This window comes from Stenella coeruleoalba (genome assembly GCF_951394435.1).
Source record: "Stenella coeruleoalba genome assembly, chromosome: 14".
NCBI lineage: Eukaryota > Metazoa > Chordata > Mammalia > Artiodactyla > Delphinidae > Stenella > Stenella coeruleoalba.
Window position 1 is genome coordinate 81,370,715 of NC_137160.1, and position 26,297 is coordinate 81,397,011.

General features: G+C 38.4%; 1 protein-coding gene across 2 annotated transcripts in view; it reads right to left on the reverse strand.

Annotated features, from left to right (window-relative positions):
- The window catches only part of ATP2A2 (ATPase sarcoplasmic/endoplasmic reticulum Ca2+ transporting 2), a 61,340-nt gene that overhangs the window by 26,788 nt on the left and 8,255 nt on the right, over positions 1 to 26,297 (reverse strand). For both annotated transcript variants that reach the window (XM_079942204.1, XM_079942203.1), the window contains exons 4-6: positions 25,387 to 25,491; positions 20,675 to 20,813; positions 1,733 to 1,813 (exon numbers count right to left, since the gene is read on the reverse strand). In XM_079942204.1, the coding sequence (XP_079798330.1) occupies positions 1,733 to 1,813; positions 20,675 to 20,813; positions 25,387 to 25,491 (325 nt within the window). The remainder of the gene's footprint in view (positions 1 to 1,732; positions 1,814 to 20,674; positions 20,814 to 25,386; positions 25,492 to 26,297) is intronic.

The following is a 26,297-nucleotide window of genomic DNA, read 5'->3' on the forward strand; positions in this document are numbered from 1 at the left end:
TTTGTTTTTGTTCAATAATGCCAAAGATGAGAAATGAAAACATTGTTCTAGAAATATCTGCATGCAGTAATCAGACCATTCTATTTCAATAAACCAAAATGAAAAACAGCAAGAGACTAAGAAGTAAGTCTACTAAGAAGTAAGTAGAAGTCTATAAGAAGTAAGAGACTACTTCTTAGAACTTTCACAATGTCTGAATCTGGTTTCAACTTAACATCACTTATGAAATGCAGTTGATCCTTGAAAACCGCAGGAGTTAGGGGCACCAACCCTCTGCACAGTCATAAATCTGCACAGAACTCATGGTTGGCCCTCCGTATATGCAATTCCTCTATATTTGCGGTTCTGCATCTGAGGATTCAACCAACTAGTATAGTAAGTACTGTAGTATTTACTATTGAAAAAAATCCGCAGATAAGTGAACCCACACAATTCAAACCCATGTTATTCAAGGGTTAACTGTATATAATGAGGGTGAAATATGGCCCTAGTTGTTAGGTCAAATTCCAGGTAGGAAATTTCACTCTCAAAATTTAACAAAAGAATCTGGTTCTTCAATCTAGCCTAAAACTAGAGTATGACTTTTAAACAAAAAAACAACATTCAAGAAACTCTATGGAAAGTTTTAAAATGGAAATTATTTTTGTAGGCACAATATGAGAATTTCATACATTCAACCCCATCAATTCCCTACCATTTTATGGCTTAATCAGCTTCCAGGTTGTTGCTGCTAATGGGAGTTTTAGTAGATAAGCTATTCATAAAGAAACAATAAAAAACAGAGCCCAGGTTACTCACATCCCTACTTCTATGACATGAGTTGCTTTTCAAAACTAATAATCAGATAAATCTTTGAATTTTATATTTACTCTCTATTTAATTCAGGTTAGCATTGTGTTTAATCTTCTGACCACCTTACTTCCATCCAGTTAATATGAACCCTCCACCCTAGACTGTGCCTGTATCAAACAAAAACGGGAAAATGTTCCAAACAATCCCAAATCTAAGTGTGCAAACTTTAGGTAGTAAACATTCACCATTTTAGAGGGTGCTAACTTTTGTTAATTGTACATCTGATTACTGCAAAGTATGTCAGATGTGAGATTAGCATTCCTGGAGTCTGTATCCTGCTTGGAAAAAGAACACTAAGTAATTAATGCACTTTCCACAAAACAGAGAGACAACAACACTACTTCAACCTTAAGAATATTACCTCTGCTACTGAAGGAATTTGTAACCCTTTAAAAAATTTTTAAAAGTTAAGTTTAAATCAAAACTAATTTTTAATAAAATTTAAAGATAAATAGGCCTTATGAGGTGAAAGCCAATTGTTTTTAAATCATAGCTTTACCTCCTGTATTGGCAAAAAGCCTAACTGATAAAGCATTAAGAAATAAATATCCTGGAGAGGATTAAGAGACAGTGGGGGGGCTTCCCTGGTGGCACAGTGGTTGAGAGTCTGCCTGCCGATGCAGGGGACACGGGTTCGTGCCCCGGTCTGGGAAGATCCCACATGCCGCGGAGCAGCTAGGCCCGTGAGCCATGGCCGCTGAGCCTGCGCATCCCGAGCCTGTGCTCCGCAATGGGAGAGGCCACAGCAGTGAGAGGCCCGCATAGCGCAAAAAAAAAAAAAAGAGAGAGAGACAGTGGGGCAAGAAGTCAACTCAATTATTAGCATGGAATCTGAGGGAGCCTTCAGAAATTCAACAACGTTCCAATACATAATATTTACCTGTGAGAATTGACTGGTCAACTCTTAGAGTAGTAGATCTGATGGAAGTTAATCTTATATCAGCAGGAACTTTGTCACCAACTAATTGGGGAAGAAAAAAAGCTAAAATAAGCAACTTTTGCAATCATGTTACATAAAGAAAAATCTGTCTCCAAATCAAACACAATTTTTAAAGGAAATAAATAGCCTGTATACAGCACAAATATATAAAAATCTGCTATAGGGAATTCCCTAGCAGTCCAGTGGTTAGGACTCCGAGCTCCCACTGCAGGGGGCACGGGTTTGATCCTGGGGAACTAAGATCCTGCAGGCCACATGGCATGGCAGGGAGGGGAAAAAAAAAAATCTGCTACAATAAGCAATATAATCAACTTATTCTCAGGGTCATAAAAACTCTTCCTGGATAGATACAAGATTTGAAGTACACAAGAAGAGAATAATGATACTCGGGCAAACAGCTCTAAGTACACATTATTTGCACACCTACACACACACACAGCATGGTGAAGGGGACTGAATTGTACAAGCCATGATTTATTCCGCTAAGAAAGCCAAATTACCATGAACAGGAAACATGCCTCTATAAAAAGATGCTCAATTAATATCACTCATAAAAGAAAGGCAAGATAAAACTACACAGAGAGACCACTTTTAAACTATCAAATTGACAAAGGAGTTGAGAAAAATGCACCAAGTTTGAAAGGATGTATAGAAACGGCTTCTTATACAGGGTGACTGTAAGATGTGGCAAGTTTAGTTTTAATAAGCAAAAAAACAAACCAAAACAAAACCAGAGGCACAAATCATTTAGAGGCAAGTGCATGAGCAGATATTAATGAAAACTCGGTGTTAGTGCACTAACAAGGATAAACTGAATATGTCACTAAACATACCATGTAATGTTAGTAACCCATTTAGTATTCTTAATTCAACTACGCGTCCAGACTTTGTGACGACCCTATATACACTGCTGAGTACGAAGAAAAAAACTTACAAAATCTCTGGAGGGCAAACTGGCAATACATATCAAAATTGCAAAGCACAGGAGTTCCCTGGTGGTCCAGTGGTTGGGACTCCACGCTTTGCTTTCACTGCTGAGGGCGTGGGTTCGATTCCTGGTCGGGGACCTGGGATCCCCGCAAGCCGCACGGCGCGGCCAAAAAAAAAAAAAAAATGCAAAGCACAATCTTTTTATCCCATAAATTCCACTACAAAGAATTTATTCTACAGATATGCTTGCTGTATGTGGTTAGTTTTTTTTTAATCAGCAGTAGAAAAAAGAGACAACTGTATTCATACTAAAGTAAAAACTTCCTCTAAGACATACTGTACATTAAGTGGGGAAAACACAAGTGTGAAGCATCATGTATATGGAGCTCCACTGGTATGAGAACATACCTCTGGGAAGGTGTAACAGACTTGTACCACTAGGGAGCAGGGCATGAGTGGCAGGAGACTTTTCACCTTGTACCCTTTGGTACCTTTTGAAGTCTGAATTATCAGATAAATGAATAAACCTCTTGCAAAACCTCTAGAAGATCTTTAAGTCAACTGAGTTTTCTTTTCTGGGCCAAACAGTCCCTTTAACAGCTCTTAAACAGACCATGTCTTAGCCCCTTTCCTTGACGTATTTGAAGTAAATGCCACAACACAGACCCAGGAACAGATAAAGCCAATATTTCACCTGCACCTTGAGAACAATGCCCAGTGTACTGTAGGTGTTCAAATATTACTGGATGAGTTCGCATCAGTACCAAAGCAACTGGAGAGTAAAAAATAAGTATACAACAGCTTTCCCTGGCTTTCTGAAAGGTACTACAGTGGTTTTAGAAGTCTTATGGAAGGACAGCTAAAAGTCAAAACAATAAGCACAGTCCCCCCCCCCACAACTGCATATGGTATTTCTAAGTTAAATCTTAATTTTCAAGACTTACCCTACTATACTGAACTGTAACTGTCACTGGTTATACATAAACTGGCAAAACAGCCATTCTGTCCAAGAAGTAGATTTATTTCATTTGTTAAACCTTTAGTTTAGTTCTAATTTTTCTGTATCTCAGAGCTTTTAAATTCAGGGAGAGTATGGTGTGCTTTCTGAGCTCTAGTTCATGAAACAACCCTATAACCTAAGTAGGAAATGTGGTCACAAGGTGGCACAGAAAGAGATTGCCAATATATAATCTCAAGAGGCAAAGATCATCCCTGCATTTGACTGCAGGGACACATTAAGTTAAGGTGAAATTCCTGCTGGAAATGCTTATGCAACAAACAGCAATATTCAGACTGAAGAAATTAGAACCTTTCATTTTAATATAATTCTGCTCATACTACAATAAAGTAACCATACCCTAAACTTTAGTGACCTTCAACACCTAAAATACCCCATGAAGATAAAACTTTAAAATCAATTTAGGGAATCCCTGGGAGTCCAGTTGTTAGGACTACACATTCACTGCCAACGGCGCGGGTTCGATCCCTGGTTGGGGAACTAAGATCCTGCAAGCTGAACAGCATGGCCAAAAAATAAAATAAAATAAAAAGAAAAACAAAACTTTTTCCGGGCTTCCCTGGTGGCGCAGGAGAGTCCACCTGCCGATGTAGGGGACACGGGTTCGTGCCCCGGTCTGGGAAGATCCCACGTGCCGTGGAGCGGCTAGGCCCATGAGCCATGGCCACTGAGCCTGCGTGTCCGGAGCCTGTGCTCTGCAACAGGAGAGGCCACAGCAGTGAGAGGCCCGCGTACCACAAAAAAAAAAAAAAAAATTTTCCTGTATTAGTTCTGTTTGTCATAATTAATTTTACCCCACATGACCCTGAACATGAAAAGAATGCAAGTTCAATGATGAGCATATGACCCTAAATGGAAAAATTACCTGAAAATGTTCCTTTAAGGTCTGAAGCAATTTATGTCATGATCCTACAGGAGTGGAAAACTTCTAACATGGTATAGAGGTCGCCACAATCTATAAGCATGTCTGCACTGTAACAACTGAACATAAACCAGCAATCTAAAAGCACAATGCCGGGAATTTCCTGGCGACCCAGTGGCTAGGACTCCTCACTTCCACTGCAGGGGGCACAGGGTTCGATCCCTGGTTGGGGAACTAAGATCCCGCATGCCAAGTGGTGCAGCCAAAAAAGAAAAAAAAAAGGGAGGGGGGGAAGCAGAAGGCATCATTTTATACTGAAAGTTGAATCTCTTACTTCTTTTTAAACAATTTCATATATTAGCCCTAGTTCATACTCTCATATACCTGGCCACAATTTAATTAAGGCCAACAAATCTAATATTCAGATTGAGGACCCAAAAGTTTTATCTTGCCATTTACTTTGCTGTTTCAGTGGAAGCTCAGAGGATTAAAAATGAATGAAAAATGTGTTTTTGAGGCAAGAAATACCAAGATTAAATTTCTTTCCTGGGTAGCACAGTCAACATATAAGCTACTAGTTTAAGGTGGAATTGATACTATATATGCAGCATTTAAAATTATAATTAAACTGGCACTACAAAGAAACCAGCTATTTTCCCCCTATATGTTTTAAATATATGAAGGCTGTCTCTTTGTTGCACAAAAATTGTATTCATATACATTTAATTATTGGTTAAATACTCAAGAATGAGTCAAATGTAAAATGCTAATGGAGGGACTTCCCTGGTGGCGCAGTGGTTAAGAATCCGCCTGCCAATGCAGGGGACATGGGTTCTAGCCCTGGTCCGGGAAGATACCACATGCCGCAGAGCAACTAAGCCTGTGTGCCACAACTACTGAGCCTGTTCTCTAGAGCCTGTGAGCCACAACTACTGAGCCTGCGTGCCACAACTACTAACGCCTGTGCGCTAGAGCCCGTGCTCCGCAACAAGAGAAGCCACCGCAATGAGAAGCCCGTGCACCTCAGCGAAGAGTAGCCCCCGCTCACCACAACTAGAGAAAGCCCGTGCACAGCAACAAAGACCCAACACAGCCAAAAATAAATAAGTTTAAAATGCTGGTGGAACAAGTGACTGGGAAGTCCTTAAAAACTGATCTCAAGGGCTTCCCTGGTGGCACAGTGGATGAGAGTCCGCCTGCCGATGGAGGGGATGCAGGTTTGTGCCCCCGTCCAGGAAGCTCCCACATGCCGCAGAGCGGCTGGGCCCGTGAGCCATGGCCGCTGAGCCTGCGCGTCCGGAGCCTGTGCTCCGCAACGGGAGAGGCCACAACAGTGAGAGGCCCACGTACTGCAAAAAAAAAAAAAAAAAAAAAAAAAAAACTGACCTCAAGTTCTTCTTCACTTTTCTTCCATCCTGTAACAGCCATTCTAAAATTAAGAGATGACCTGGGGGCCTTTTATAAACTACAGAATCTCAGGACCTGCTCTTCAAGAGTCTGGGGTCCAGGAATTCATATTTTAAAGAAATTCTCCAAGCACACTAAAAAATTAATATAAGAAAAAAGAAAAGGCTTAGTACCTGGTGTCACAGATCCTGTGAAGGGCCTGTTTAGAATAGCCTTTACTATGTGCTGTTTCTCATGTGCCACGTATGCCACAGCTCTAGGCCAAGAAGACCCTAAATCCCCCAACACTTGGGAAATGTACTACCTTAAAGTTTCACATTTCATTTGTTTCCATTATAAACCGATCTCTTTGTGGAAAGGTACTAAATAGCATAAATCCAAACTGGTTTTAAAAACCTGCCAAATTCTAGTATTCTCCTAGCTAGACAGACCCTCCCTCACATCATCTTGACCAACCCAACTCAAGTCCTCATTTTAGACAGGAAAAACTAAAGGCAGTAAGTAAAAGGAGTCTTACCTAAGGAACCTCAATTAATGAAACACTTCCTTTATATTACTGTGTGACTCTGTGCTTTTTGTTTGTAGGAGTCAATTTAGGATTAAATCTGTTAGGAAGCTGGTTGTCTAAGGAAGTAAAAAATCCATGAAAGCAAAGATTCAATGAATACTTTTCCACTAAGAAATAATTTTGCTTTGTCTGCAGGCTTCTGTGAATTCCAGACAGTTTTGTGCATGAGGAGTAGGCAGCCTGTTCTGATAATCACATCCAGTGATATTTCCCCGATGGGGAATGTCAGCGCCCTTAGGGCAAGTGGTAGTGGAAAATTCTTACTCTTGCCAAGGGGATGCTCTGCAATATTTTCCTCTGAAATTTTTTTTCTTTGTCTCTTGAGTTCAGGCAGTGTAATAAAATAATAAACTCTGTTATAAACTACCTTCTATTTGTTTAACATCTGACACTTCAAATTCAGCTCTTGGCTCCTTAAGTCTGCAGCTCTTTAAAACCTGCTATCACAGATTTCCACTCTGAACAAATTCTTCAATGTATACTTTATGCTAGGTTACCAAGAAGGCGAGTAAAAGCCATTTAAAGGAAATTATTACTTGGCCACATTTTAGAATCGAATGAACACAAGCTTTCTTTACCTTAAAACCTAGGAAGGAGTTTTATAAAGCCAGGATACTTTAACATTGTTTATATCATTACGTCAAAAAGACTGATGGTTAAAATCAGCACTACTTAGAAAAAGTCTTTTTTGAATTGATTATATATAAGGAAAAAAATCTAGTTTATTGTGGCAAATTCTACCAGTTATTCAAATCTTTTTTTAAGAGAAAACTATACATAAGATCAGAAATTATCTCCTAAATACCACTACTGTTTCTGAGTTTAGATGGCTGAGGAAAAATGACCCACAATAGAATGAATTAACCTAAATTACTTAAACATTTAACTATGACTCAAATACTTTCACTCTTTGCAATTTGGTTCATAAATTTTGTAGTCAGGAAGAATGAATGAAATTCTTCACTTGAGAAGCCCTACTTGCCTACTTAAAACTACTTCTAGGCCTCAGGGTGAGCATGGAAGGAACATTACAAACTGCCATACTTTATACCATATTTGTTCCCAGTCTGGTTTTTTGGATGTATTATCTATGATGAAATGAAACTCATCTTTTAAAAATGCAGATATATAATTCTTTTCTTTAAAACCTTTGAACAGCTTCTTCCTACTAGACTCTAAATAAAGTTTAGTATCTTAACCATGGTTTTTAACACCCTCCACGACCCAATTGCTCTTACTTTTTATGACTCTCCCCTTCCCTCTAAGCTTCAAACAATGCTCTTCAGTTCCTCAAAGTTCTGAGTCTTCACAAAAAGCAAGGCTTTCCTTGAACTTCCAAGATTAAGGGATACCAACCTAACAGAGAGCTGTCCTTTCCTAACACTCACCACATATTTGGATGTGTCTTCCTCACTAGACTCAAAACCTCCAAGAAGGCAGTCACTTAGTCACCACTGATTTCCCAGGTCCTGGTATTATGCTGGCACATAGTGGCTACCAAGTAAAATATTTGTTAAGGAATGAAGTACCTGCACACACATTATTTTCTTTAAAAAACAAGCACCAGAAACTTATGATAATTATCAAGTTGAAGAATGTCACAAAGCTTGGAACAACGAAAAAATCAGGATCCAAACAGACCTAAGACTTGGTTGAGCTGAATGAGGTTTAACAGTGATTGCTGCTTAAAATTTAGACTAAAAACAAAATACATGTATGCTAGTAGAGGACTAGATGTAGTGGGGAAAGAGAAGCATGAAAAAGACTCATGGGTTTTAGCTGGTAGGGCAATTAAGATTGCTAAAGAAATGTCCTTATGTGTAAGAGTGGAGGATAAGGTCTAGAATATCAACCAGACTCCACTTACATTAACTGCATTCAAGTCTGGGCACCAAAAAAAGCCATCAAGATGGTAAAGGGTTTAAAAATAATTACAGGAACAACAGAAAGAGCCAAGACTAACCTGAAAATAAAAATTTTAGGATACACCACACCATTAACACTCGAGACTCCCAGTTCTACCATAAACTGCCACACGCTTTTGGACAAGTTGCACGCTCTCAGAGTTTTAGTTGAGGTCTCCCCCCAGCTCTAAAAGGGAGACGAATTTACCTTCAACTACGTAACAGGCCACCATAGGAAGAGGAATCAGACTTCTATGTGCTCCAAAGCAAAAAACTAACGTATAAAACAGACAAGTATATTTTAGCTCCTTATAAAGGAACATTTTATAATAAAACTGGTGTAATATATAACTACCAATAAAAATGGCATGGCGGTTCCTAGACAGGCAAGTTTCCAGCTACTAGAATGGAAGATAGCCGGCTCATTAGATGCTGTGGAGGCAGGCCATCATTAGGCAAATTTAGAGTATACAATATCTGGGATACCAACATAAATTCCTCTTTATTACAAAAGTAAAGTATGCTTTTTACGAGGTGATAACCCATCCCTCGCTCCCTTCATCCAAATATCTCGCTGTTAACAGTATTTATCAGATACCTTTCTCTATGGCTAACACTTATTAAAACTTCATTAAAATAAAAATCACAAATCTCCTTTTACATTAGTATATACTTATCTGTCTCATTCTTTTTTAATGGCTACATAATAATAATACCTAAAGCTAAAGCAATAATCTCTAAAGCTAAACTTTGGAGAATGCTTATTCTATACCAAGCACTACTACAAGAGCTTTATGAGTTACTAACTCTTAATCTTCACAATTCTAGGGAAGGTCTGATTATCTTCATTCCCGGTTTACAGATGAGGAAAATGAGTCACAAAAGGCTAACTTGCTCAAGGTCACAGGTATTTCATAGCCATTCTGTGGATGGACTAAATTAATCAGTCACCATTTTCATAGCCATCTAGGTGTTTCCAATTTTCCTATTACAATGTTATATAGAGAACATCTTTGTGCACTTAGATTACTTCTGGAGAAAAGATTCACAGAAACAGAATTTTCCTACAGATGTATACTTCCACCAAAATTTATTTTCTTGCCATTTCCCCATACTCTCAATCCTGTATTTTTCTGACCACTGTTAACACCAAACACTTTATTTTTTTAAATTCTTTTATCATCTTCAAAACAAAAGTTGTTTTATATTTTTACATAGTCAAATCTGGTGATCTTGGTGGTTTTGTGTCACACTTAGGAAATGTGCTCCCTATACCATGTCTTTCTTCTAATTTTCCCCAAATCTTAATCACACTGATAAGGATTGGAAAGGTTGGCACTTATTGGTACTGTGACTATCACTGAGTCACAGGGAGAGGGGAGAAGGGGAGGAGATGATTATAGGAAATGAGGAAATGCCAGCTCCATGAAATTCAGGTCAGCCTTCAAGATCAACTGGTCCATCATGATCTGATGATTGGGGAGATCTTTCCAAGTTCTTCATTTCTCATTGTTCTTAACGTCTTAGCTACTCTCACAGTGATGAATAAAGGGCTCTAGGTCTCAAAACCCTCTGCTTCTAATACATCCATGCTGATTTCTTTCGTTTTTCCCACGCTGATTTCTGTTTTAGACTATTTGCTGTTCTGCTTATATACAAGTTCTTAAGACTAAGAACTTATATCTCTACACAAAGAGATATAACTTACGGGAACAACTAAAATAATGATTTCTACTGTTATTTGGTTACAGATGGCTTAGATCTACATCTCTAACTAGCCTTGTTCTCCCATCCTTCTTGTTGTGAAACAACTGCATATGGGGGAAAAGGCAAAAGACAACAAACCTTATTTGGTCATGTATCTTTGCTTCTATTTCTCTGAGCTGTGTTTAATCATTCTAGGAACAGGTGAAAACTGTTTATTCTAACAATATTCCAACACTATGTAAATTGCTTCATCAGACAATATTTTACTAACTAGACTGTTTAACTGTAATCGACTTCTCCCATTTTACTGAGATATAAACCAGCTGTAACACTGTAAGTTTAGAGTGTAAAACATCTGATATATACATACAATGTGAAATTACTACAATCAGTTAATATCCATCACCTCACAGTTACAATTTTTTCCTTATGATGAGAACTTAAGATCTATTCTTAGCAACTTTCATATATGCACTACAGTTCTGTTACCTATAGTCATCATGCTGTACATTACATCCCAGAACACATTTGTCTTAAAACTGGAATTTGTACCTTCTGACCACCTTCACCCAATTCCCCCACTCCCCGCCCCTGGCAACCACCAATCTGATATACGTTTCTATGAGTTTGCTTTTTAAAAGATTTACATGTAAGTGAGATTACACAGTACTTGCCTTTCTCTGACTTATTTCACTTAAGATCCATCCATGTTGTTGCAAACAGCAGGATTTCCTTCATTTTTATGGCTGAATAATATTCTAGAGAGTGTGTGTGTACACACACCATTTTCTTTATCCATTTATCCGTTGATGGATACTTAGGTTTTTACCATGTTTTTCCTATTATACACAAATGCTACAATGAACATAAGGGTGCAGACCTCTTAAGGAGAGCGATTTCATGTCTTTCGAATATATACTCCAGAAGTGGAATTGCTGGATTATATAGTATATAGCCATACCTTGCAGACACTGTGGGTTCAATTCCAGACAACCACAAAAGCAAATACTACAATAAAGAGAGCCACATGGAAGATTTTACACTATACTGTACTCTATTAAGTGTGCAATAGCATTGTCTAAAAAAAAATGTACATACGTTAATTTAAAAAGACTTAATCACTTAAAAAAAGCTAATCACCTGAGCCTTCAGTAAGTCAATCTTTTTGCAATAGTAACATCAAAGATCACAGATCATAAAAATATAATAATAAAAAGTTGAAATATTTGCAAAAAATGCAGTATCTGCAAAGCACAATAAAGAGAAGCACAGTAAAACTGGGTATGCTTGTAACTTCATTTTTTAAAACCAAACAGCTAGAATCTTGGGGTGGATTTCTAGGGAGAAGGGCAAAAGAATCCCCTGAAATTGCATACAAGATTTTGAATACATGTATTTGGGGAAAGAGTCCATAGATTTCATTAATTTTTAGAGGACGTGTGATCTAGAAATGATTAAGAACTACTGCTGTAGACTTCCCTGGTGGCACAGTGGTTAAGAATCTGCCTGCCAATGCAGGCAACACAGGTTCAAGCCCTGGTCCAGGAAGATCCCACATACCGCAGAGCAACTAAGCCCGTGCGCCACAACTACTGAGCCTGTGCACCAAAACTACTGAAGCCCATGAGCCCTAGAGCCCATGCTCTGCAACAAGAGAAATCACCACAATGAGAAGCCCACGCACCGCAACAAAGGGTAGACCCCGCTCACCACAACTAGAGAAAAGCTCACGCCCAGCAACAAAGACCCAACGCAGGCCAAAAAAAAAAAAAAAAAACAAACACACTAAAAACAGCCCTTGAAGGACTTCCCTGGTGGCAGAGTGGTAAGACTCCGCACTCCCAATGCAGGGGGCCTGGGTCTGATCCCTACTCAGGGAACTAGATCCCACATGCATGCCGCAACTAAGAGTTTGCATACCACAACCAAGGAACCCACCTGCTGCAACTAAGACCTGGCACAACCTAAGTAAATGACAAAATAAAAATAAATATAAAAACAGCCCTTGAGCCAAGGATGATTTTCATTTTTAAAGTCTTATTTAAAAAAAAATTTCCCCCCCCCTACAGAGACTGTTTGGGACCACAAAAGCCAAAATATTTACTAGGTAGCTCCGTTAAAAAAAGTTTGCCAAATCCTCTGCTCTACAGCACAGAATTAACTTTTCTGATATTTGTGTTAGGGAGCTCAACAGGTATGGATTAAGTGTTTGCTGACTGTTCAGTCAGGCTTCTCCTATCCTTCTTTCTAAAAGCAAAAGAAAAAAAGGCTCATGGCCCCAGCTAAACGAATAAGGCTACATTATCTGAATCATACATCTTTTGAGCCAGAAAGCTCCTTAAGAGGCTACTCCAATTACCCAGTTTTGTAGAGATTAGGTTAATTTACTTTGTCCTGTGTCATATGGAATTAGGATAATAACACAGGTTCTTACATGAATCAGTCATCTTTCTATTTTACAACTTTATCTTTTCTTTACCTCAAATGCTTGGAAATGCCACTTCATACATGTTACTAAATTTCATTACTGCAAGCTATCAAAAGTGAAACTTTTCTTCCCTTAAATAATTACCAAGTTTAAGAATTATTCTTTTCATTTAAAAAATCCTGAAATTGCTGGCACTACTGCTGAATATTTATTCTTCATTTTAGGAAATATAAAATCAACTTCTCCAGAACCTAAATAAAGCAAATGCAGTTTTATGTTGAGACTCATTTCTATCACCTACATAATCTTAAAATATGATTTATTCCAGAGTATACTACAGGACAGAAGTCATCTGAGGATATTTATGTCCTTGTGCTATTTATCAACTCTGGATTACCAAGATACAAGAAGTTTGTTTTAAACAACTCTGAAGGGACTTCCCTGGTGGCACAGCGCTTAAGCATCCGCCTGTCAATGCAGGAGACACGGGTTCGAGCCCTTGTCCGGTAAGATCCCACATGCCACGAAGCAACTAAGCCCATGCGCCACAGCTACTGAGCCTGCACTCTAGAGCCCACAAGCCACAATTACTGAAGCCTGTGCTCCTAGAGCCCATGCTCTGCAACAAGAGAAGCCACCGCAATGAGAAGCCCACGCACTGCAACGAATAGTAACCCCTGCTCACTGCAACTAGAGAAAGCCCGCGCACAGCAACGAAGACCCAACACACCCAAAAATAAATTAAAAAAAAAAAAAAAGCTGAGAAGTCAGTAATACCCCTCCCATGCAAATACTGAAACCTCCCCAAATTCTAAAGTTAAAGAGTTTCATGACTATCATAGCTCGATTCACCTTGATAATATTGGCAGATAATACAGAACGCTTAAACACTGATGTTCATTTCTCATAAAATTATACCTGATTTTATTACTTTTTTTTTTTTTTTGCGGTACACGGGCCTCTCTCACTGTTGTGGCCTCTCCCGTTGCGGAGCACAGGCTCCGGACGCACAGGCTCAGCGGCCATGGCTCACGGGCCCAGCCGCTCCGCGGCATGTGGGATCTTCCCGGACCGGGGCACGAACCCATGTCCCCTGCATCGGCAGGCAGACTCGCAACCACTGCACCACCAGGGAAGCCCCTGATTTTATTACTTTTGGTTTCCATCCGTCAGAGAAATATTTTCCTGGCATTAAGATAAAACAAAATTATTGTGGCTTCAGAAGATGAACACATGGGTAACTGTCTCCATATTTATACTTGCCAAATCAATTTTATTTGGTTCCTGTATTCTAGATAGTTATAAGTATACGTATGGTTTTGCTATGCACGCTTACACAATGTCTTCCTGGAAAGGTTATTAGTTGGTATAGCAACATCTAAAATATAATTCCCTTAAACCCCCTCCATCTCCCCCTCAAAAAGCCACCCAGTCTTCAGAAAGTTCAGCAGAACCATCCTATCAGATGTCTTCCAGAAGCTAGCAAAAAGAAGTTTATCATCTGAAGTTAGGAGATGATTCTTACATCCAAACAATGACTACAAAAAGGTCTCTTTCTTTCGGCAAATATCAAAAAAGCAACTCCATGCTCACTTTCATCTTCAAAACAGTTCACAGTATTCTCCAGTTTTTCAATTCACCAGAAAGAACCCTCACACTCAATTTCATAATTTAAGTAACAGTATAAAAGTTACCATGTCTAAAAGCACAATTCATGCCATTTATCCCTTCAGGCCATGCAAGACTTTGACAAGAAATAATTTAGATCTACATTTAGAATTGAAGTTCATTTCTACAGTTTTACAGAACTGAATTATTGGGCTAAATGCCAAATTGCAGGGTCAACTACATTACTAATCCTAATAAAAGTAGAAGTTAAAAAGCCTCAACGTGTATAGAATTAAAAGTCTGAATAAAATAAATACCTATTTATCTGGCCCAGGTCAAGCAGTCACAATATGTTTTCCCAAAATGTTCCATATAATTCACTTAAATGCCTTAGGATTACATCTTTCCCAGTTCAGTGACCCACTGGTCCTAGTAATCTAGCAAAACTAACCATTTCTAATTTGGATCTAAATACATAACCACCATGAAAAGTCACCAGAACAGACCAAACAAGAGTATACTGACAACCTAAAAATTAAAATTGTGATCAGGCATCCTCGACATGATAAAGGGCATCTATAAAACCCACAGCTAACATCATACTTCATGGTAAAAGACTGAATGCTTTTCCCCTACGACCAGGAACAAGACAAGGATTTCTACTCTTGCCACTTCTTTTCAACATTCTACTGGAGAGTCTAGCCAGGGTAATTAGACAAGAAAAAGAAAAGGCACCCAGGCTGAAAAGACAAAAATATTTGTTTTCAGATGACATGGTCTCATATAGAGAAAATCTTAAGGAACCCCTGAAAAACTATTAGAATAAAAGAGTCTACCAAGATTGCAAGGTACAATATCAGTACACAAAAATCAACTGTGTTTCTATACACTAGCAAAGAACAATCTGAAAATGAAATTAAGAAAACTATTCCAATTACAAATAGCTCCCCCGCAAAAAACGAACAAAAAACGATAAAATACTTAGGAATAAACTTAACAAAAGTAGTACAAGACTTGAATGCTGAAAACAGAGTGTTAAAAGAAACGAGACCTAAATAAACATAAAGACACCCCATGGTCATGGATCAGAAGATTTAATATTACTGTGATGTATATATTCCCCAAACTGAGCTACAGAGTCAACATTATTCTTAACAAAATCTATGCAGGGTTTTGGGGCAGAAATTAACAAGCTAAACTTAAAATGCATATGGAAATGCAAGGGACTCAGAACACCCAAAATAACCTAGAAAAACAACAAAGCCAGGGGACTCAAATTTAGTGATTTCAAAACTTACTACAAAGCTACAGTAATCAAGACAGTGTGGTACTGGCATGAGGAAAGACATACAGATCAATGGAATAATAGTCAATTTGCAGTGGAAAATGAAGTCAATTGATTTTTGACGAGTGTCAGGACAATTCAATAAAGAAGTCTTTTCAACAAATGGTGCTGATACTACTGGATATCCAAATGCAAAAAAATCAAGTTGGACACCTACCTCACACCATATACAAAATCTTGGTGACATGAGATCACAGAATAGCTTCTTAGATATGACACCAAAAGCACAAGCAATGAAAGAAAAAAAAAAGACAAATAGGACTCTATCAAATTAAAAACTTTTATGCTACAAAGGACACTGTCAAGTAAAAAAGACACCTACAGAACGGGAAAAAAAATTTTCAAACCCTATCTGATAAGCCAGGATATGTAAAGAACTCTTACAACTCAACATTAAAAAGACAGCCCAACTAAACCCAATGGATTTAGACAGTTCTCAAAGATGACATACTAATTGAAAATAAGCACATGAAAAGATGCTCAATATCATTAGGAAATTAGGGAAGTACAAATTAAAATCACAATGAGATAACACTTCAAGGCTAAAATTTAAAAAAAGACAAGTGTTGATGAGGATGTGGAGAAACTGGAACCTATATACATCGCTGATGGAATGTAAAATGATGCAATCACTTTGGAAAACAGTTGGGAAGTTCCTCAGAATGTTAAACTTTGAGTCACCGTAAGCTCCAGCAATTCCATGTCTAGGTATATATCTAAGAGAGTGAAAGCATATGTTCACACAAAAATTGTACTTGAATGTTCACAGTAGCGTAATAGCCAGAAAGGAGAAAGCCACTCAAACACTCATGAACTGATGAATGAATAAACAAAATGTGGCATACCTAAACAATGGAATATTATTGAGCCATAAAGAATACAGTATACACATGAATGAACTATATGATACATGCTACAACATAAATGAATCCTGAGAACAATATACTAAGTGAAAGAAGCCAGTCTAAAAAGGGCATTTATTGTATGATTCCATTTATATACAATATCCAGAATAAGCAAATCCCTAAAAAAAAATTGTGGTTGCCAGGGACTGGGGAAAGAAGGGCAGAGGAAGTGATTGCTAATGGATATAGGGTTTTCTTTTTGGAGGAAGATGTTCTGAAATTAGACAGTGGTTATGACTGTAGAACTCTGAATATACTAAAAAACACTTAATTACACACTTTAAAGGAGTGAATATTAATTATGGCATGTGAATTATATCTCAATAAAGCTGTTTTTAAAAGATTATAAACTAGGCCTCCAACAAATTGATATATGAAATATGTACACATTCACTAAGGATACTGTATATTCTCTAGCAAATTAACTACAGTTGAAGATAGAAGCAATAAACCACAAAGACTCAGTTTCAATTGTAAAATATGACTAACAGTATGCACCCCATAGAGTGGTTGATGGTTAAAAACCAAGCACTAGCAAGTTTATCACTATATCTGGCACACACTTCAAGCTTTGTTATTACTGAACTTAAGCACAGAGACTTCAAATTATCTATTCTGCACAGAAGCTGCACAATAAGCAGGTTTACATTAGCTAAACCTACTCCATACTTCTGATTTCAAGTTTCATTTATTACTCACTGAGCGCTTGTTACATGCTCAGCAAGATTACAATGATCAGTGTGACACACGTCTGCTCGTTGCCTAGTAGTATGACAATAGTGTTTAATAAAATGTTCATATCTATCTAAAACTAGTTGCTCGTATCTATCTAAAACTAGTTACCACCTCTGTTCAGCATCCCTCAGAATGGTCAAAATTCAAAAAATAATACTATACAAGAGCCCAATGTCCAAGCATTGCATATGCTTTTAGCAATTAGTATACAGTGGGGGAAGAGTTGGAGGAAAAAAGTGTTAACTATCAGGACCTGTTAGACTCCTCACAAAGGATTCAAAAACAGGTGAAATCGGAATAGGGTTGAGAATGTGTACTGCTTAGAACAATTACTATTGGTAATAAGTAGATTCACCTAAGATGAGGAATTTAAACTCATGTTTTAATATTTTTTTTGAATATTAAAAGAAAGGCAGTGGGGCTTCCCTGGTGGTGCAGTGGTTGGGAATCTGCCTGCCAATGCAGGTGACACGGGTTCGAGCCCTGGTCCGAGAAGATCCCACGAGCCACAGAGCAACTAAGCCTGTGCACCACAACTACTGAGCCTGCACTCTAGAGCCCACGCACCACAACCACTGAAGCCTGCGCACCTAGAGCCTGTGCTCTGCAATGAGAAGCCCGCGCACTGCAATGAAGAGTAACCCCTGCTAGCCACAACTAGAGAAAGCCCGAGCGCAGCAACAAAGACCCAACTCAGCCAAAAAAAAAAAAAAAAAGAGTCCTGCATGGCTAGAGCATAGGGAGTTGCATAAGATGAAATCACAGAAGCAAGCAGGAGCTATACAATGCAAGGTCATTTAGGGTCAAAGAAAAAAATTTATATTTCTGGTGCAAGAGAGAAGCCACTGAAGTGTTTTAGCAAGTGAATAAACATGACCTTTAGGAAACTGGCTTCTGTGTGGAAAGAAAACAGTAAAGGAAGGCAGAGGCTCGTTAGGACACAATGACAATGTCAGTGTGAGGTGATGGTGGGACTGGTGTGGTGACTGAGGAAAAAGTAGTAAACAAATTTGGGTGTGTTTTGGAGACAGAATCAACTGGTCTTAGAGACAGAATAAAAGAGGAAAGAATCAAGATGATTCCCAAGTTTCTCTCAGTTAACTAGTTGGTAAGAGTGACTAACTGAGACAGGAAAGACTGGAGAGAACCAGAATTCAGAGAAAAGAGAAACCAAAACCACCTCCATTGAAGAGAAGCTGGTCTTAGTTTATTCCTTCAAAAGGGAAGATGATGCTTTGAGGATCAAGGTTACAGTTTCCTCTGACGCTGTAAACCACTGCCATCTACTGATGCAAACCAAGGATAAACACTTTGGGGGTGATTTCTCTAAGTTTTCAGATACATTGAATATACTGAAATAGCTTAAGTAGCACAAAAAATTCTTACAATATCTTAATTTGACAGGCTGAAAGTATATTACCAGACTAAGCTGGAGAACTGGAAAACATACAAAGTCAAAAAGAATCTTGTGCAATATTTAGGTGACCTGCAAGTGCACTGACCACATATATATTTGTGGAAAGACAAACTATCTTCCTCTAATGTTTCCTTCCTCAGTTACTAGCACCATCACCACCCGGGCACCTAAACTAGATATCCTGCCAGTATCTTTGATGCCACACCCTACTTCACATCCACCCCAATATCTATTAAGTTATCAAAACCTGTTGCTTGGCACCTAAACCTGAGGCTCACTTTTCAAACTATACATGGCTGTAATTCCTTGCCCAAGGGAGATTCAGAGTTAATACTTTGGGTTGAGACCTGGTAAAAACTTTTAAGGAGGGTCCCCAGATAATTCTGATGTGCACCCTTGCTTTAAAACTCCTACTTATAAACTCAAAATCTTCCCCTCATTATTCTTAATGCTACAGCCTTCGTTATTGTTTGCTCTCATTAACCCTTACCTATCTCCAGCCTTCCCATTCTGACCTACTTCCTACATCACCACCAGAATTCCCTAAGTCATATTTTTGCTGTAAAATCCATGGTGACAAAATGGTTAAATCTAAATAAGGTCTACAGATTAAAAAAACTGATACAATACTGTTATCTACTTTCAGTAGTTAACTAGAATCATATTAAAAGAATGCTCCAAATTTTATAAAATAATCACTCAAGTATTTAGGAGTAAAGAGGCATCATTTCTGCAACTTACTCTCAAACAGTTCAGACAAAAATGTGTGAATGTATAGATACAGACTGAAAGAGGATAATGCACATGTGATAACAAACATTTGGAGAATCTGGGTAAAAGCTAAATGGGAACTCTTACTAGTCTTGCAACTTTTAAGTCTGAAATTGTGTCAAAATTAAGTTTAAAAAATCCACTGGCCAAAACACTTCATTCTGAGTTGTACTTTTGTTAACACTATTAAGCAAGCTGTTAGGTCATTTATACAAATTTTGCTGTCCTAAGTAATCAACGTGTGGGTACACAGGCAACACTATTCTTTTACTGGAAGACCTATGACAAGGTAATTTACTTTTGTTTTTCTTCTGTTTTTCGGCTGCGCCAGGCAGCATGCGGGATCTAGTTTCCCTGACCAGGGATCAAACCCGGGCCCCCTGCATTGGGAGGGCAGAGTCTTAACCACTGGACCACCAGGGAAGTCCCGGTAATTTACTTTCAAAGACCAAAACTGCAGAGCACAGGCCAGGAGACTCAGCACTGAATTCTCATTACAATGAGTAAGACAAAGCACAATTTCCCCACAAGTCAGTGTAAAGGTGTTACTATGAGACAATTCACAAAAAGAAAACAAGTATTCTGAGCTCAGGAGGGTGTGAAAAACCACAATGATTTGAATAACCCAATGTAATAATTCCCCAGCAAAAAGATTACACAGTTCTGATTGGCTCCAGGGGCATTTGGGTTGCCTGAAAACATGGCATTGACCTATAGGAAAGAGGACCTTTTTGAGATCTGTGTAGAGCTCTGGCATTGCAGTGGATTCACTAACTCTTTAAAGCCCAAACCTAGATCCCCGGCTCAGTGTTATGTCAAAGTATTCTTAAGTAGAGCTTTTAAAGTCATGAGATTACCCTTAGCCATCAACTAGGTTTGATGGTTCCAAGATTGACCTATTTGTGCCAAGAACCAAAACAGGAAAAACTATGTAGCCATTAACTAGTATTCTACAAACTGCTCACTACAACTAACTGTCAAATCAAGATTAAGTTCATTATCTCACCTGCACTAGTGTTCCACAATGTACTAAAAGTAATAAGCACAATAATTCAAAACACCTTGTTTAAAAAAAAAAGATAAACACATCAACATGAAGGGAGGTGCCAAAACACTTTGAAAATTTTACAGAAAACCTGATTTGTTTGGATAGCACTAAAAATCTGTTAACGTAATTGATACACGAGCCTAACTTTTAAAACTCTTAAGTATGAGCCTTCAGAAAAGGACTGTATTCAGATATACAACCTAAAATAAAAATGACAAACTGAACTCACCAGCAATTTCTACAATATCACCAGGAACTATGTCTTTAGCTTTAATCCGCTGTACACTCTTCCTGTCTTGTCGATACACTTTGCCCATTTCAGGCTCATATTCCTTAAGGGCTTCGATTGCATTTTCAGCATTTCTTTCCTGTAAAAAAGAAAACAAAAGATAACAGTAGTAAATACAGCCTGCCACTGCCAAGTGTTTCTGGCCCTAGGAATCAAATTTTAGAGTTGTAAACTAAACTTAAAAAGAAAAAACACAGGAGATGCATATTAATGACATTTGTAATAAATGATTCACATCTTAAGGTAATAACATTAGGCCCTTATGATTTTGTATTAAAAATGAAAAAATAAGCACCCGAAGAAGGGTAAGGAGATAAAAATCAATGGAAAGAAGCAGTTATTAGAACCTGCTGTCCCTATGCACACTGGGCAACATGGCCCTCACCTTCAGCTTCACACACTCACATCATTAAATCAATCATGACCCCCATGAAAGGTGATGGTCTGGGGTTGGACTGCCCAGGCTCAACACAGGCTTTTGCACTCAAAAGCTATGTGACTGTGGATAATATGACACACAGCTTTATGGCCTACAAAACCAGGACACTAACAGTACCCACCCTCAAGGGTTGTGAGGATTTACAAGCTATGTGTAAAATGCTTAGATTGTGTTTTGGCACATAGTGAATGCTTTGAGTGATGAATTAAGAAAATCCAGTTACGTCTCACAAATTCTAAATCTCTCACCAGTACTAAAGACCAGTAAGTGGCCGGAAGCACTGCCAGTCACATACCATATTTACCATAATATTATATATAAACATGTCAAGACTTAGTCACACACAATTTTTTTTTTTTTTTTTGCAGTACGCGGGCCTCTCACTGTTGTGGCCTCTCCCATTGCGGAGCACAGGCTCTGGACGCGCAGGCTCAGCGGCCATGGCTCACGGGTCCAGCCACTCTGTGGCATGTGGGATCTTTCCTGACCGGGGCACGAACCCGTGTCCCCTGCATCGGCAGGCGGACTCTCAACCACTGCGCCACCAGGGAAGCCCGACACACAATTTTTATTTCCTAATTTCAAGATGAAAGATGCAGAATTAAAATGAGCCATGTTGGAAAAAAAAAAAGCTAAGGGAAAGTTCCTTTGTGGGGCGGTGGGGGAGTATGTGTGAAATTTGCCTTTTCTCCTTTTAGAAAATAAGCAATTAGGACTTCCCTGGTGGCACAGTGGTTAAGAATCCGCTTGACAATGCAGGGGACACAGATTTGAGCCCTGGTCCGGAAAGATCCCACATGCCGTGGAGCAACTAAGCCCATGCGCCACAACTACTGAGCCTGCACTCTAGAGCCTGCAAGCCACAACTACTGAGCCCGTGTGCCACAACTATTGAAGCCCTCGTGCCTAGAGCCCGTGCTCTGCAACAAGAGGAGCCACTGCAATGAGAACCCACACTCCACAACGAAGAGTGCTCACTGCAACTAGAGAAAGTCCCCACACAGCAACGAAGACCCAACGCAGCCAAAAATAAATATAAAATTAATTAATTAAAAAAAAAAGAAAATAAGCCATTAGAAGGAGCAAATCTACAAAGCACATGCCCAGTTGAGGTTACTCAGTGGACAAAGGAAATAATTCTTTCATTTCTCTCACATCTTTGCTCTCCAACCTAAAGCTCTTCAGTTTAACATTTGGATAAAATTTATGCTCGATAACATGCAATCTGATTTTTCACACTGTGGTAAAAATTAAGTCCCCAAACCTGCTTAAAGAGAATTTAGATGACACAAAACTGAAAGCTAATGGCATGTGTCTAACTTTTTATGTATGCATTCCTGAGAAAGTACAGGAAACCTTAAATTTGGAAAGTTCATGATAAGAATAATTTAAATCCCAATCAGATCTGCTTGAAGAATGAGTCTATCTGTATCACCTTATAATTAACAGAAATACCAGCATATCTAACTCAAATTAATGTCACTGGCTAAAAGGTCCTTCAGGTTAAGTTCAAATGTTACTGATACTGTAGAAAGAATAAATTCTGAGCATCGTTGCTATTCAATTATTCAACTTTGAAACTACTTTTTCCTCAGGATTTTCCCCCCTGAATTTATGAACTGTGGCAGTTTTATTTCTCCTTCCTCGAGGTCATGTCAGGTAGAGTTTAATTAGACTGACCAAAATTAAGATGTCCAGGAGCACTGTATTTTGCTTCTATTAAAAATCAGGGAGGGACTTCCCTGGTGGTCCAATGGTTAAGTCTTTGCTTTCCAATGCAGGGGGTGCAGGTTCGATCCCTGGTCAGGGAGCTAAGATCCCACATGCCTTGTGGCCAAAAAACCAAAACATAGAACAGAAGCAATACTGTAACAAATTCAATAAAGACTTTAAAAAAAATGTTCCACATTAAAAATCAGGGGGACTTCCCTGGTGGCTCAGTGGTTAAGCATCTGCCTGCCAATGCAGGGGACACAGGTTCTAGCCCTGGTCCAGGAAGATCCCACATACCACAGAGCAACTAAGCCCGTGCACCACAACTACTGGGCCTGCACTCTAGAGCCTGTGAGCCACAACTACTGAGCCCACCCGCCTAGAGCCCGTGCTCTGCAACAAGAGAAGCCACCGCACCTCAACAAAGAGTAGCCCCCACTCACCGCAACTAGAGAAAACCCGCGTGAAGCAACAGAGACCCAACACAGCCAAACATAAACAAATTTATTTAAAAAAAACAAAAACAAACAAACAACAAAAAACAGGTCAGCTTGGGGAAAAATAAATATACCTAACTTACTATGAACAAAAACTTAGAAGACCTTCTAAGGTTTCCTTTGTTCTAAAAGTTACAACTCCTACCTCCTCCAGTCAAACCTAAATAGGTCTAAGTGTCATTCCTCAAACACACTTTGTACCTCTCTGCTCATGCCACCCCCTCTCTGGAATATTCTCCCCAGCTTCCACCCACAAAAGTCCTATTTCTTTATAGTTCCCCCAATTGCTTGTCAGCCTTCCTTGATGACACTGATCAGAAATACATGCCCCACCCCTCCCAAATACTACCTTACACTATAATTATAACTTTCATTACTTCGAGAAAGCAAGAACCCTATAGTATTTATTGCTCATACCCTTCTGTATATTATGTAATAGGATATCCATCAAAAATATTACTGTTTTCTTTAAGCTAAGACATATCTAAAAGTCCTGTGAAAATTGCTGTAAAATTTTACTTTGGAGTTCAGATCAGCCTGACCCTGGATATAAATCCCAGATACTCTATGTATGTACTATCTGTATGGCCTTTGATAAGTCAATCACTCTGAACTTCTATGTCACATCTGTCCAATGGGAATATCATCTGCCTTACAAAATCACTCTAAGCATGAAATGGGAATATGTATGAGTTATCTACTACGTAACTGACATAAATTAATTTAAAAATGCATATTACTAACTTGAGAAGGACAATCTAATGCTATATATTGTTTCTTTTGCCTAAATTATTCACAAAAAGATCGTTTCTATTTAAATAAAAGCAATTTAAAAAAATCAAATGTAGCACAATTAAAAATTTCTTCTAAGTAGGCTTCCTTCTAAATGAGCTCACCACATAAAGGCCTTCATGTTTATTAATAAGATCAGAAGTTTACAATTCCAATAGGATTAAATATGTTTATAAGATGCTTCCACTTTAAGAATGACAGATACACTCTATTTTAGTCCTGAAAGAGGTGACTATATCTATCAAACATCTAAAAGATCAATACTTAAAAGATGAATGAGAGGGACTTCCCCGGTGGCACAGTGATTAAGAATCTGCCTGCCAATGCAGGGGACACGGATTCGATCCCTGGTCCAGGAAGATCCCACATGCCACGGAGTAACTAAGCCAGTGCGCCACAACTACTGAGCCTGCACTCTATAGCCCCCGAGCCACAACTACGGAAGCCTGCGCTCCGCAACAAGAGAAGCCACCGCACTGCAATGAAGAGTAGCCCCCGCTCACCGCAACTAGAGAAAGCCTGCACACAGCAAAGACGACCCAACACAGCCACAAATAAAAAGATGAATGTGAAATATTAGTCTGGGTTTGTTAAAATATATCAAAAACAAAAACCTAAAAGATCCATAGTCTTAAAAAAGTTAAATTCTCAAACTAGCTATCTGCAGAAGACCAATCATGCAAATATGGGGCAGACGTGTGATCCCGTTATGTTTCTGTAGTAAAATCAGCTTCCATTCTGTGAATAAGAAAGGCCTGGGTACTGGGCAGTTAAGGGAAAATAGCCAGGAATATGCTCTGAAGGTAAAATTATTTAGGATTTAAACAATTTTTATAGCTAAATACACACACACACACACACACACACACACACACACACACACACACACACACACACACACACACCCCCCCCCCCCCCCCCCCAAGGAGAATAAAAGTTTTTCATAGGAAGCAGCTAGAAAATATAAAGAGAATACTGGTCGTCAAATTTTCTGGTTTTCCTTAAGTAGCTTCTTTATCCACTGTTCTTAATTCCATGCTACCATGAAGGATGAGCAATTTTAACAGCAAAGTATATATGCATGAGGTCTAAAATTTTGCCATTAAATAAATTAATAGATAAAGAACACATGTAGTTCCACAGATTGTTTTAACAGTTTAAATCACTTACGTAAATTACCAAAATTTTGCAATACAGGAATTTTTGCTTACCTGCCATACACCCACAATTGCATTGGCTACTAATATAAGTAAAATCACAAAGGGTTCTACAAAAGCTGTAATTGTTTCTTCACCTTCTTCAAACCAAGCCAAAACCTAAAAGAGAAATGGCACGCGTTAGAACTGTAATGTGTTCTTACAACAAAAGTGGCTGGCATTAAAGGAATTATTATGATACATAAAATTTCTTTTCTTACCATCCTTAGAAACAAAAGGTAGCAAAATGTAATGACATAAACAACAAGCTTATATCTGGTTCCCAATAATTCTTAAGACTCAAAACTATCAACTTCTTAATAATACCCTTAAGAACTAATTTATTTTTTCATGTAATAATTGGTTTAAAATCCAAAACAAATACTTTTGGGGAACTAAATTCCATTCATTTTCTGTGTATATTTTTCAAAAGAAATAAAACAAATTCCTGATTTTGTTAAAGCAAAAGGCAATCATGAAACTTTGTTAATTTGGTTAATATTCACATCAAATAATACCTATGTGGCACAAATTAATAGTAAAAACAACTTAATCATTGACTCAAAATTAGAGTATATAAACTGCTAATGTCCCATGTATTTTCAGTGGTGTTGCTGAAGGTCATTACTGCAAGGTTGTTCTGCGATCAGGAATGTATTTTGAAGGTTATCCTCCATAGGATATCTAGTACAGGAACACAGCTCTTCAGAGATGACATAAATCCAAAAATGTTATACCTGGGCACAGAACACTGTCCCAAGAAAAATGAGCAGAGAATTAACTTCTAGCTCACACAAGCCACACTATACTTTCTAACTGAGCAACCCTAAGAAGAGAGAATCCAACACAATGAATCTTAAAATAAACAACATAGTAAAAGAGGCATCTAAATGGTTAAAAATTTAACAACCAATTTTTGTGGAAAA